General features: G+C 37.0%; 1 protein-coding gene across 7 annotated transcripts in view; it reads left to right on the top strand.

Moving 5' to 3' along the window:
• Nucleotides 1-13,483, top strand: part of PAN3 (poly(A) specific ribonuclease subunit PAN3) — a 139,805-nt gene that overhangs the window by 62,864 nt on the left and 63,458 nt on the right. For all 7 annotated transcript variants that reach the window (XM_066369259.1, XM_066369261.1, XM_066369262.1 and 4 more), the window contains one exon: nt 1,648-1,795. In XM_066369259.1, the coding sequence (XP_066225356.1) occupies nt 1,648-1,795 (148 nt within the window). The remainder of the gene's footprint in view (nt 1-1,647; nt 1,796-13,483) is intronic.

Genomic DNA, 13,483 nt, shown 5'->3' on the forward strand with positions numbered 1-13,483 from the left:
CATGCAGATTTAGCTCTGAAGTGATCCTGTTAGTAGCCATTTTCCCCCTAGAACTAAGGATTAACATATCAGCAAAATGTGGTGGCATATTTTCTACTCCAGAAATTAAGGAATTGACCATACTTTTAAAGAACATGCCATGATTCTTTGAAGACTTTATAATTTGAAAGGTTTTACTGTGTGTGTGTGTGTGTGTGTGTGTGTGTGTGTGTGTGTGTGTGTGTGTGTGTGGTGTGTGTGTTTGTGTGTGTTGAAAGAGAGAGAGAGAGAAGGGGGGGAAGGGAGGGAGGGAGGAAGGAAGGAAGGAAGGAGAGAAGGACAGAGGAAAGAGAAAAAGAAAGAAAGAGAAAGAAAAAGAGAAAGAAAAGAAAGAAAAAAGAAGAAAGGATTTTATTTTTCTCTTTGGAAAATACATTTTGGCTCAGGCTTGAAACACCCCCTCTCCCACCCCTGCCACCATCCTCCAGAATTTTATGTCTCAGATATGGCAGAAGAGGAGGTTCATTCTATGTATCTAGTATATTTTAATTAAGCTTAGATTAACATTTCTTCTATATTTTATCACTTTGTTTAATTTTTGCTGGCATACAATTGATAAAATATCATTTGTTTTAGAGTTTAAAATCAAGTTAGTCTGTTGACTTATCTTCCAAATCTAATATTTTGAACTCTGACTTGACAGTATACAGTGTCATTCATATAAAATAGGGAAGTTTTCTTGGGGTTGTAAAGTAATTAGTCCATCTTCCAATTTTCTACCTCCTTACATTCTAATGATTAGTTCTAAACTCCCTTTTTCTTTTCTTTTACAGAGACAGAGAGAGAGTCAGAGAGAGGGATAGACAGAGACAGACAGGAGTGGAGAGATGAGAAGCATCAATCATTAGTTTTCTGTTGTGCATTGCGACACCGTAGTTATTCATTGAATGCTTTCTCATATGTGCCTTGATCGTGGGCCCTCAGCAGAGCAAGTAACCCCTTGCTTGAGCCAGCGACCTTGGGTCCAAGCTGGGAGCTTTTGCTCAAACCAGATGAGTCCGCGCTCAAGCTAGCTACCTCAGGGTCTTGAAACTGGGTCGTCATCCCAGTCTGACGCTCTATCCATTGTGCCACCACCTGGTCAGGCTAAACTACTTTTGATTGATTAAATTCAAGTGTTTTTCTTGTCTGTGCTCTTTTTAAATACATGGCATCGTGTTATTGAGAAAATGTCTTAAGAGCTTACAAAAGCAGAAGTGATTAATTATGGAATAAAGGCAGTTTGACCTTTTTATAACTGGTAGACATGGTCTAAAGATACTAAATTTGAAACTTGTTGCTCAGTTTTGAGGTAGTCTCAACCTCCCAGTTCTCTAATTTGTGTTAGGATAGTTTGGTAATGATGCATATTGGACAATAAAGACAAATTTTACATGTTTTTGAGGTTAAATTCTGCAAATGAAATGATTAAAATTAAGTAATTTGATTAAGAAAAGTCCCTCAAAAAACTTATACAATCTCAAAATATGGAAACTAAAAAGCACTGTAAATGTTTTCAGTAAAATATTTTTACTCGGTAAATAAAATACTGTGGAATAATGCCTAGTACATTCAGTGTCTCTTTTGGGCTTAAAGTATGTTAACTTACTATATTTGATTTTTAAATAGACACCAAATCCTACCGCAAGCGAGTTTATTCCTAAAGGAGGATCAACCTCCAGGCTGAGTAACGTGTCCCAATCAAATATGTCTGCCTTCTCTCAAGTTTTCTCTCACCCATCCATTGGAAGTCCTGCTGCTGCTGGATTAGCACCAGGTAAGTTGAGTAACTATTTCCAGTGAGTTCCAGATATCAAATCTGTAAGCACCATTTGCTCTTAATCAGAACTGAAATTGTACACTTGAATAATTTATATTTGAACACAGTTTTATAGTCAAGATTTTGGTACCATAAGTTGAAAAATTGAAAAAAAAATTTAAATATAAATGAAAATTGTACAGAAGGGTGTTTAAAAGCACAGAAATAAAATTAAAGAAGAAAATGGTTACTTAGGAAAAGTATCTATCTGGACCTTAGTATTTCCCTTTTTTTAAAAAGTCATGATAACATTTCGCTCAGAAACTTGTGTAAGAGTGTAAGAAACCAAGTATTGATGTTTACATGTGCTTCAAAGTCTTTTTGTACTAAATTTATAAAATATTCTATATCATTTAAAATACAAATTTAGATGTATTTATTACCTTTCCAATGTTTGATTTTAAATTTGTAATAGTAATTTTTACTTGGGTAAAGTATTATAGCAGTAAGGGTTGTTGAATTAGGGAAAACAGTACAAGTTTACCCATAATGACAGAAGAATTCGAATGAATGTACTTATACCCCAGGGGTTCTGAGGCTTGGTTCAGAGTGACTCTTCGAGAACTCTATTTTTTTGAAGTTATCTTAAAAATTTATGCAAATATTACATTCTAGTCCGTGACATAAACATTTATTATAATGTAAAAATATGCAAAATTTCTTAGAAATTTCATATTGCCCATCTCTACTGCTGTGTACCTTATCAGAGAAGTAAGGTGTGCAAAATTATATTGAGTTCATTGTAAGCGCTGAGCCGGTTATCTTGTGTCTGTAAAATGTTTGAGCTACCCACACAGATTATGTTTCTAGAACCTGTACTGGACAATCATCACTTGGTTTTGAATGTCTCAAAAAAACAAACAAAATGGAATATTCATACACTATATGAAACCAAAATATCTGTCTAGATCAGCTTGGATGTATTACTATCTCTAGGACTTAATCATTTTAGTAAGATAAATTGATGGTTTTGATACTGGTATGGGGGAAAATGAGAGGAGGTGATGCTAATTTCATGGAACAGAGCGTCTGGTTTATAGCTAGATAAGTATCAGGTTTACTCAGAGGCTCAATAACCTTGTGTTGTCAAGGGTTTTATCATTGCCTTCTTGCCTTGCATTTCTCTGTCACTCTTCCTCTCCACTCATCTTCCCCTCCCTTCCCAGCTCCTTCCCCTCACTTGTCCCCTTACCTTTTCTTCTACTCTGGCTCTTTCCAGGTTTAGTTAAACTTGTAAGCATTTTCCTTCCTTCCTAAGAGAGCAGTGTCAGAATTGAATATCCCTGGTAGCCTAAAAGTTTTACTTATAAGTAGTATGTGACTGTAATTTTTCTTTCACTGAGGTGTGTTCACATTGTGTACATGAGCAGAATCTATGTTAGCTATACATCTAAAATTTCTTAGAGATTGGATTTCTGAGCAGTGTTTATAAAGCATCCACTATAATGGTATCCATATGCCAATTAGAAAACTTTATAATTAAGTACCAATTTATTTTGGCATAACAACACATCTTCCCTTGTTTAAAAAATAAATATTTTTGTTCACATCTTTGATCAGGTTAGTTCAAGCTTGCCCTTTAGAAAAATAAGCTTTTTAAATATTAGAAGAGTTAAAAATGACAAAGGGAATTAAAACAATTTTTAATTTATTGATTTGAGAGAGAGAGAAGCATTCATTTGTTGTTCCACTTAGTTGTACCTTCATTGGTTGCTTCCCGTATGTTTCCTGACCTGGGATTGAACCTGCAACCTTTGTGTTTCAGAATTAAACTTCAAGTGAGCTAACCGGCCAGGGCCCAAAGGGAAATTTATATCTTGAAAACGTTTAGTTAAGAAATCCATTAATGCTATGGTATTTAAGCTTTTCAATATGTATTAATGGGTGTAGGTAAGTTTTTCATCATCCCCAATTACCCAATTACAACCTAAATTTGGGATGAAATTAATTAATTTAGAAGTTGAATTAGATGAGAAACTACTTACTCTTCTACCTAGCTCTAATGTTAAAATGATCCTTCTACTTTCTATTGATACGAGTAATTACTGTCAGGAACAATTGCAAATAGGTCAGTATATCATTTTAAGTATATTTCCAAATCTTTATACATGTAATTTAAAAATGGTTCTTCATTCAGATGACAAGTGAGCTAAAATATTTTCTAAAAATACCAGAATGATGAATGGTTTTGTATTTATTTCTGTATATTTTGTCCATTTAGTTAATGGCTTAACATTGTCTGGAGATGAATAGAGAAAATATTAAGTCTGACTTTTAGAAAACAGTTTATGCCTTCAATGTCTTTCATTATTTCTGACCCTTAAATACTAGTTTTTCAAGGCCTACGAAAGGCTTTTGACATTTCTACTTTAAGGCTGTAGAATAGGGTCATCAGGTGTAACTTAGTGATTTACTTTATTGTTAATGCTTTTTGTCTATTACAGTTATAACCTATTGATAATTTTCAGTTCTAAAGTTTCATTTTCTTTTTTCAATTTCTCTTCCAGATTATTACCCTTGAAAATATGTCAAACTACTGATTTTATAAAAAAGAAAATGTGAAGCCTTAAATATATATTTTGGCACTCAAATATATACTAGTGCAATATCATTTTCATTATATTTAAAATGTAAAGATATTTGAGCAAAGTTCAGTAGATATTAAGATTTTGAATTTTCTCAAATTTTATGAAACGAAAGCATAATTCTGGGAACAAAGTGGATCCTGAGTGACCAAGTCTCTTCTTTTAAAAACTTGTTTTGACCAGTGTTAAAATATGATACGTGTTTTTAGAAAAGTTTTAATGCAGCAAGTAAAACTTTACAAAAGTTATTTGAGTTTATAGCTAATTAGGCTTAAAAGGTACTTGAAAGTGTTAAAAATATGCAGTACATGATATGTTTTAATTAAATTATATACATAGTCATTTTATTTATTGTAGTTTAAGAAATCAAGGATTTATAGGTTTTTTATGCACAAATAATCAAAGAATAATAGCAAACATTCTAACTATGTTTTATGAAGGTAGCTGTTACACAGGTATGGGGTATGGCACTTAACTTGAGCTTCATCGTCTTTGAGAACGCCTACAATTATATGTATTTTTTTTAAATTTGTAAATACACACTTTTCTCTAGTTCAGCTTATGTAGTCCTGAGGTTCACAACCTTCAAAAGTTAAGAGTAAATATCAACCTTCAAAAGTTAAGAGTAAATATCAATTTCCCCTTTCCTCCACACCCTGAACTAGCCAGAAAATAAAATAAAGAATATTAGCTATTTTATATTATAGTAGCTAATATATTTTTATAATTTGGTACCCTCAGGAATATATAAGTATATATTATTATATATATTCAAAATATATATAATTATATATATTTTGCTAATATATTATATATATTAGCAAAATCTATTTTATTTCCAGAGTGTGTTATAGTAAGAATACTTTTAAAGTAATACCCAAATCTAAAGATATATTTTTTAAATAGCTTTTGCTTTAGGCAAACAGTTTTTGGATCTTTATGGATGAAAACATGACTACATGAAGTATATGAAGTGATAGTTTATGCTTAAATTTTTGTGTGCCATAAAAAATAGTTTTATCATGAGAACCAATTACTGAATGTTTTTCTTAATCAGAATTTTTTCTAAGAATGTTTTAATTTGGTATTAGACTCCGTAAACTAAGTGTTATGTGTTTTAATTACCTCAGTGTTAGTCTGTTTGAAAGTGTTTAAGAGAGGTAACTACAGGAGCATACATTTTTGGATGGTGTTGTGATACACCATCTGGAATGTACAATTTTGACTCAGGAATTAAGCATCTTTTGTTTTACTTATTTGTGTGTGGACACTTGGAAAGGGCAGAGGGGAGTTTTTGGACTTGACATACCATCATTGATTCATAAATGAGAAGGCTGTGACTTTCAGTATTTTCAAATACTCGTTCTTTCAAGATGAGGATGGTTTAGATTTTTGGACCATTTGATAATGTGTTGTTTTTTGTTGTTGTTGTTGTTTTTTCATTTTTCTGAAGCTGGAAACAGGGAGAGACAGTCTGACAGACTCCCGCATGCACCCGACCGGGATCCACCCGGCACGCCCACCAGGGGCGATGCTCTGCCCACCAGGGGGCGATGCTCTGCCCATCCTGGGCGTCGCCATGTTGCGACCAGAGCCACTCCAGCGCCTGAGGCAGAGGCCACAGAGCCATCCCCAGCGCCCGGGCCACCCTTGCTCCAATGGAGCCTTGGCTGCGGGAGGGGAAGAGAGAGACAGAGAGGAAAGCGCGGCAGAGGGGTGGAGAAGCAAATGGGCGCTTCTCCTGTGTGCCCTGGCCGGGAATCGAACCCGGGTCCTCTGCACGCTAGGCCGACGCTCTACCGCTGAGCCAACTGGCCAGGGCTGATAATGTTTTATTGTAAATTATTGTGGCAAATCTCAGATTGGTTTTGGGAAAAGCATTTATTTATACTGAACTTACCATTATTAAATAATTGTATTCACTTATATGGTTTTAGGTCTAGTTTTTAAAATACTTAGTAATTTATTATATATTCTTTTTTTTTTCTTAGTGAGAAGGGGGGAATCAGACACCCGCATGTACCCAACTAGGGTCTACCCGCAAGCCCACTAGGGAGTGGTGCTCTGCCCATCTGGGGTATTGCTCTGTTGACTGGAGTCATTTTAGCATCTGAGGAGGATGCCTGGTGCTTAGTGCCTGGAGCCAACTTGCTCTAATTGAGCCTGCAGGGAGGAGAAGAGAGAAAGAAGGGGGTGAGGGGTGGAGAAGCAGATGGGCACTTCTCCTGTGGATGCCCTGACCAGGAATTGAACCCGGGACATTCACACACCGGGCTGACGCTCCACCACTGAGTCAGCCAGCCAGGGCCATTCTTATATATTCCTGAGGGTACCAAATTATAAAAATATATTAGCTACTATAATATAAAATAGCTAATATTCTTTATTTTATTTTCTGGCTAGTTCAGGGTGTGGAGAAAAGGGGAAATTGATATTTACTCATCATTCTTGTTCAAAAATATTAAACTTTTTGCTATATAATTTATATACTTTAAAAAATATTTATACTGTTGAAAGGTTTGAGTAAAGTGATCCCTTTTACTTTTAATGTTGAATGCTAAAATATGTTTTGTGATTCATTAGCTGTATAACATTTCATATCATAGATTAATAAATGGACCTTAATTCATTTCAGTTGCATTTTAGTTGGCTTATGTGATGATCTGATATTGGTCATTGATTTAGGTCGAACCTTTGGCATTTAATTAGTTCAGCCTTGTGCCAGTTTAGAGGTGGCATTCCCAACAGATTATCATCCAGCTTCTGCTTTGTCACTTATAGAAGCAATAAAGAATTCATTAGCTAATCAGGGCAACAAAGTGTACATTTTTAGTTTGAATATAAAAGAAAATTATATTTCATCTGAACTAAACTCTTGTCTTTTACCCAATAGTCCTAGTTCTTTCCCTTTGTATTAAATGAATTAAATCAAAATCTTTTGTACATGATAGTCCTTTGAATTACTTTCTTTTTTAGGCTAGTTGTATGTATGGGTGTGTCCATATAACTGATTTGTTTGTATTACTGAAAAACAATAGAGGGCAAACTGGGAAAATATTGTTATGTTAAAATTAACAAACTGGCCCTGGCTGGTTGGCTCAGCGGTAGAGCGTCGGCCTGGCGTACGGGGGACCTGGGTTCGATTCCCGGCCAGGGCACATAGGAGAAGCGCCCATTTGCTTCTCCACACCCCCCTTCTTCCTCTCTGTTTCTCTCTTCCCCTCCCGCAGCCAAGGCTCCATTGGAGCAAAGATGGCCCAGGCGCTGGGGATGGCTCCTTGGCCTCTGCCCCAGGCGCTAGAGTGGCTCTGGTCGCGGCAGACCGACACCCTGGAGGGGCAGAGCATCGCCCCCTGGTGGGCAGAGCCTCGCCCATGGTGGGCGTGCCGGGTGGATCCCGGTCAGGCGCATGCGGGAGTCTGTCTGACTGTCTCTCCCCGTTTCCAGTTTCAGAAAAAAATACAAATTAATTAATTAATTAACAAACTATACCGGTCAAAAATCACGAACTGTTGTTAAGTCATAATGGCTGAACACTAGTGGATAAAATTAAATCCACAGACCTATCTCACTGTATTACTAGTCTGATATCCGGCTAAGGATACCATTGAGAAGATGGTAATCTCTGCTAACAGTCTTGCAGATAGTGAATATCTAAGGTCATATTTAAAATTTCATTGTGTATCTTAGGCTCTACATTAGAATCACTAAAGACAAAAATTTTATAAGCTACCATTTTAGATTACTTTATGTTTCATTATATATATAAACATATAATTACTGAAAAAAATTATGAAAAGTTAAGATTTTCCTTGTAATTATTTTTCTAAAGTCTACTGGATTCTGTGGAACTCTCAAGCAGTTCTGTCATGAGTTTATTTTGATATTTCAGTTTCAACTGATTTCCCTGGATTTTTACACTTAATAGCAGTAGAGATAGTTAAGCCTTAAAATGTTTTTCTAGTTGTTTTAAATACCAGTCTAGATTTCCCAAGCATGTTACAGATTCCTTAAGAAAAGGGATCTTAGCTTGCACAAAGTTAAGCATATTGATGGTTTCTAGTAAATGTTGATTCATTTTAGCTTCATTTCTGTCCTGGGAAAATTTTTTTCTAATTGGTGGGTTTCTCTTAAGTATAGTGAATTTTTATGATTTAGTAAACTCTTGTGATGAACTTCTTGAAAATGCAAATGTTTAAGAGGATATAGGTAAATAGTGATATGAGGAACAAAAATATGACTGTTGAAAAGTTTAACTGCATCACAGCTAGAGTCACTGTGTGCTTTGTGGTGCTGAAACATTCTTAAAACCAGTTAAAATATTTGTAAGTATTATATTTAAATTCCATGTTTCCATTTTTATAACTACTTTATTTTTCAGGTATATTCAGCAGAATCACTCAAACCTTCCAGGTTTTCTAATTGGGGATTTTCTTTCTATATAGAAGAATAAAATAAAAGTTTATAGTTAAGATCACGGGTCCAACTATGTGAAGAAGGACTTTTCACTGCTCTGTAATGTTGAGCTCATCCTTGATGGGGCCTGCTATGTGTATGCATGTATATGGATAGAGATGTTGATGTTGTGGAGAAAGTTACTAATAGAACTATAGAAACATAACTGAGTTGGGAGTGCCTGCTGGCTATATTTCCTTCCCAGTTGGGAATTTCAGGAGACTTGAGGCAAGACGTTAATGGCACAAAGGGGGATTTGGCTGCTGCATCTGGCTTGGAGACCTGTCAGGTAAGGTTTAAATAGTAGATACTCTTTTACTGGCTGGGGAATCCCTGCTTAATGTGTCCTGTTAGATTTGAGAGTTTCTGTTGTTGACTTCCTGTTTAAATCTCATATATTGGCTAACTTGTTCCTTAATTAAGGGGTAGGGGCTTGATGGGAGTAGGTAAGATTGTGTTTGACTAGAGGTGCAGTGGTCTACACCTGCAGCAACATCTTTTGCTGTTCTTGAACCATTCTCATTGGACTCCATTGCCTTTAGAATATGGTACCAGTTTTTCTACTAAAGTATCTTATTTATGACTTTTGGCGTACCTTTGATCCCTATGTTTTAGCATCTTTATTTTTATAATATAATATGAGATAGTTTTAGAATTCTAATCCAAAATTCTATTGTTTTATGACATGTTGACTTATGGGAGATAGGTACACTAAAAGGAGACAGAAATGAGAGTGATGAGGTGTAGCAAAAAGGAGGGAGGAGTTTGATATTTTACTAGACTTTAAAAGGACTTTCAAAAGTATATGGACTTCCTTGACATAGTCTGTATAAATAGGAAATCCCACCAACACTGACTTTTTATCCTGGGTGGAAAGAGGGGAGTTTTGTTTCTGCAGCATAAGATTAGAATCTGGGGTAACTCAATGTTGTAGGTTTTGGATGATCTGAGGCAGAGAGAGAGAGAGCACATTTCTGATTCTTAGCTGGGTGTAGAGAGTTAGAAGTCAGTCTTTTTCTTTGCTTTCAATCAAATATGTTGAGGGCTCCAGGGACCACTTTTTTCTTGAACTGTTTATCTCATTGGTGCCTGGTGCATTGTGGTTACTCGGTGGAGAGGGAGTGTTGGTGTGAATAAAGTTACTGGCTATTTGTAACATGTCTAGTTAGGAGCAGTCCTCTCATTCTATAGGAATGAATTCAATGGTGCAGTGTCTTCTGACTAGTCTCAGCTTGACTAGTCATTCATATATGAAAGTCATCTTGTTTTCTTACTCTTTTTGCCTTTCAGATATGTATTACCCTGAAAAAGGAATATGGGAAGGCTCTTAAAAGGAGGGAAATTAAGAGATGTATCTCTTTTTAAAACCCCCAGTGCACACAGACGTGTAAAACTAACATAAATACTATACTCAGATGTGGACTGCATATTTATATAGTGATACTGTGCACTTCTGAACTTTTTAGTCATAAATTTCTTACATATTAATAGGTTTAAAGTGAGATGTTTTCTTATGATTTTATATTTTCCCCTATTTTATATGTGATCATCCAGATTTTAGACTGGTGTTTCTATAAATTGTAACTAATAACTCAAAGTCCCTTTGTAGGGCTTCATACCTTGTAGAAAACAGTTAAGATCAATAGGATACTAACATAATTACAGTTATCAGACTGATGTGTAATCCAGTGGTTTTCGACCTGTTTACACTGGGGGACCAGTGAAAATAGAATTATTTCAGGGACTGCTAAGGCAGAAATCACCCTGAGCATAAGTGAAGTTGACTAAGATCAATGGGTCTATAATCTTTTTTTATTTTTAAGTGTGAGAAGGGTAGACAGAGACTCCCGCATGTGCCCTGACTGGGATCCACCCAGCAAGCCCACTATTGGGCAATGCTCTGCCTATCTGGGGCCCTTGCTCCGTTGCAACCCATTTTGCAGGCATCCCCAAACTACGGCCTGCAGGCCCACATGCGGCCCCCTGAGGCCATTTATCCGGCCCCCTGCCACACTTCCGGAAGGGGCACCTCTTTCATTGGTGGTCAGTGAGAGGAACACTGTATGTGGCGGCCCTCCCAACAGTCTGAGGGACAATGAACTGGCCCCCTGTGTAAAAAGTTTGGGGACCCCTTAGTGCCTCAGGCAGAGTCCTTGAGCCATCCTCAGTGCCTAGGACCAACTCTCTCTAATTGAGCCTGCAGAGAGGAGAAGAGGGGGGAGGGGGAGGGAAGCAGATGGGCGCTTCTCCTGTGTACCCAGACCAGGAATTGAACCCAGGGCATCCACATGCTGGGCCAATGCTTTATCACTGAGCCAACTGGCGAGGGCCTGGTCTATAATCTTCATACAACATCAGGGCAGTGAACACTTACGAAGACCTGCATGAAATTTCAGGTAGGACCTGTCCATGAATGGACAGTTGAAAAATACTGGTCTAAGCCATGATTATTATGGACCATAATCTTATTGCCTACTGTATTGTTGAAACAGATACAAGATGTAGTGGCTTCACAGGACAGAAATTTATTTCTTGCCTTATAACAGTCCAGGGATATGTTCAGTTGTCTGGGATGTGCTCCTCCACATAGTCAATTAGGGGCCCAGGTCAGGTGGCTTCTAGGTATCTCTCCAGTTACCTGAAGGGGGAAAACATGGAGGAGTATAAGTGGGAAGTTGTTAATGGACAAGTCTGGAAATTGGAAGCTCCTCCAGTGATGACTGTCTACCAGAATCTGGACTTCCAATTTTTTAAGCAGCTTGGCTACATTTCCCAGGCTTTTTTGGATGTAAAATTTTTAACAGTTGAATAATGGATATAAATATTGGGGCATGATTTTATTTACATCTATTGTATCTGCAGCTGCAATCATTGATTTATCCTGCATCATAAGAAGTGAAGCTTTCCAGCATACCTTAACTTCATGGGTTTTCAAACTTTACATTTTCAGTAAATTTTTAAAGAAAGATTTTCAAAATTTGCAGTATGCTATTGCTTCAAACAAAATATAACTTTTTTTCTAACTACTTGAGCTCATTTTTATGTGTCCCAGTGATTGTATTGAATCAGAATACAGTTGATACCCTTTAGGAATCAAGAGTTTGTAGAGCAATTTATAATTACTTAGACTTTACCTTTTCCATTGTCCTCATGCCCCAATATATTAGATTATAACTCCTTGAAGGTAAGGCCTTTCTTTTGCTCTCTGAATATGTTAAATGATGCCTTTTAAGGTTAATTTCCTGGGATGCCATTTTGAAAACTGCTTTGCTAGGTGCTCTGTGCTGTTTTCTCTCCTCTTTTTTCTTACAACCCCTTTCTTCTCCTTCTAACCTGCTTAGGGCCAAGGACACAAATACATTTTTAATACTCCCCACCTTTTTTTAAATAAGAAAAAGACTTGAATTATTGCCTGTGAATAAGGTACATGGGCTTTAAATTAATTTTTGGCTGAGGCTCGTTTCACTTTTTTTGTTCCTGTCTATGTTCTGGATAGGTGAAGTTCTCAGACAAGTAACCACTGAATTGTTATGGGGTTATTGAAGCTCATGTGAAGATCACAAATACAGTTTTAATAAAACTGGGCAACAGGGATTTCTTCTACCTTAGTAATGTTAACAGGACAAAAATAGTACGTGTTACTTATTGTAATACAGCTAATAAAATTTTCAGAACACCATAAAAGAATAGCACAAGTACCTTGGGTGTTTAAAATGTAAAACTCCATGGGTCTAGAAGTGGTAATTATATATCTTAATTGCATGTTGCATTTTAATATGTATGTTTTAATTTTTTTTTGTTTTTTTGTATTTTTCCAAAGCTGGAAACGGGGAGGCAGTCAAGACAGACTCCTGCATGCACCCGACCGGGATCCACCCGGCATGCCCACCAGGGGGCGATGCTCTGCCCATCTGGGGCGTAGCTCTGCTGCAACCAGAGCCATTCTAGCACCTGAGGCAGAGGCCATGGAGCCATCCTCAGCGCCTGGGCCAACCTTGCTCCAGTGGAGCCTTGGCTGCAGGAGGGGAAGAGAGAGACAGAGAGGAAGGAGAAGGGGAGAGATGGAGAAGCAGATGGGCGCTTCTCCTGTGTGCCCTGGCCGGGAATCGAACCCGGGACTCCTGCACGCCAGGCTGACGCTCTACCACTGAGCCAACTGGCCAGGGCCTTAAATTTTTTATATAGAAAACCAAAGTTAAAATTACAGTTTTAACTAATATTAATCTTACATTATTTTTGTGACTATAATTTTCTGGTTTATAAACAATACAATATAATTTATTGCTATGAATAAAGGATACCATTTACTCATAAACATTCACTATCACTTGGGGGAAAAATGGTTCTTTTGATCCAAAAAGTTTGGTAGCTAATATCTGTCTTCTTCCCATTTTGTTTTGACCTTTAGTTTTACCATAGGTGATTCACCTATGGTAAATCACCTATGGCAATTTAAAAGATTGCCATCATTGCATACACTAGGAAGATCCCATGGTTTCACATTATTCGGCCAGGTTTGGGGGCAAGCAGGTCAGTGTTGTGTTTCTTCAAACAGTATAGTGAGCAGAGTAAGTTAACCTATTGTACAGGCCAGAGGGTATAGTTC

This window comes from Saccopteryx leptura, chromosome 2 (assembly GCF_036850995.1).
Source record: "Saccopteryx leptura isolate mSacLep1 chromosome 2, mSacLep1_pri_phased_curated, whole genome shotgun sequence".
Classification (NCBI taxonomy): domain Eukaryota; kingdom Metazoa; phylum Chordata; class Mammalia; order Chiroptera; family Emballonuridae; genus Saccopteryx; species Saccopteryx leptura.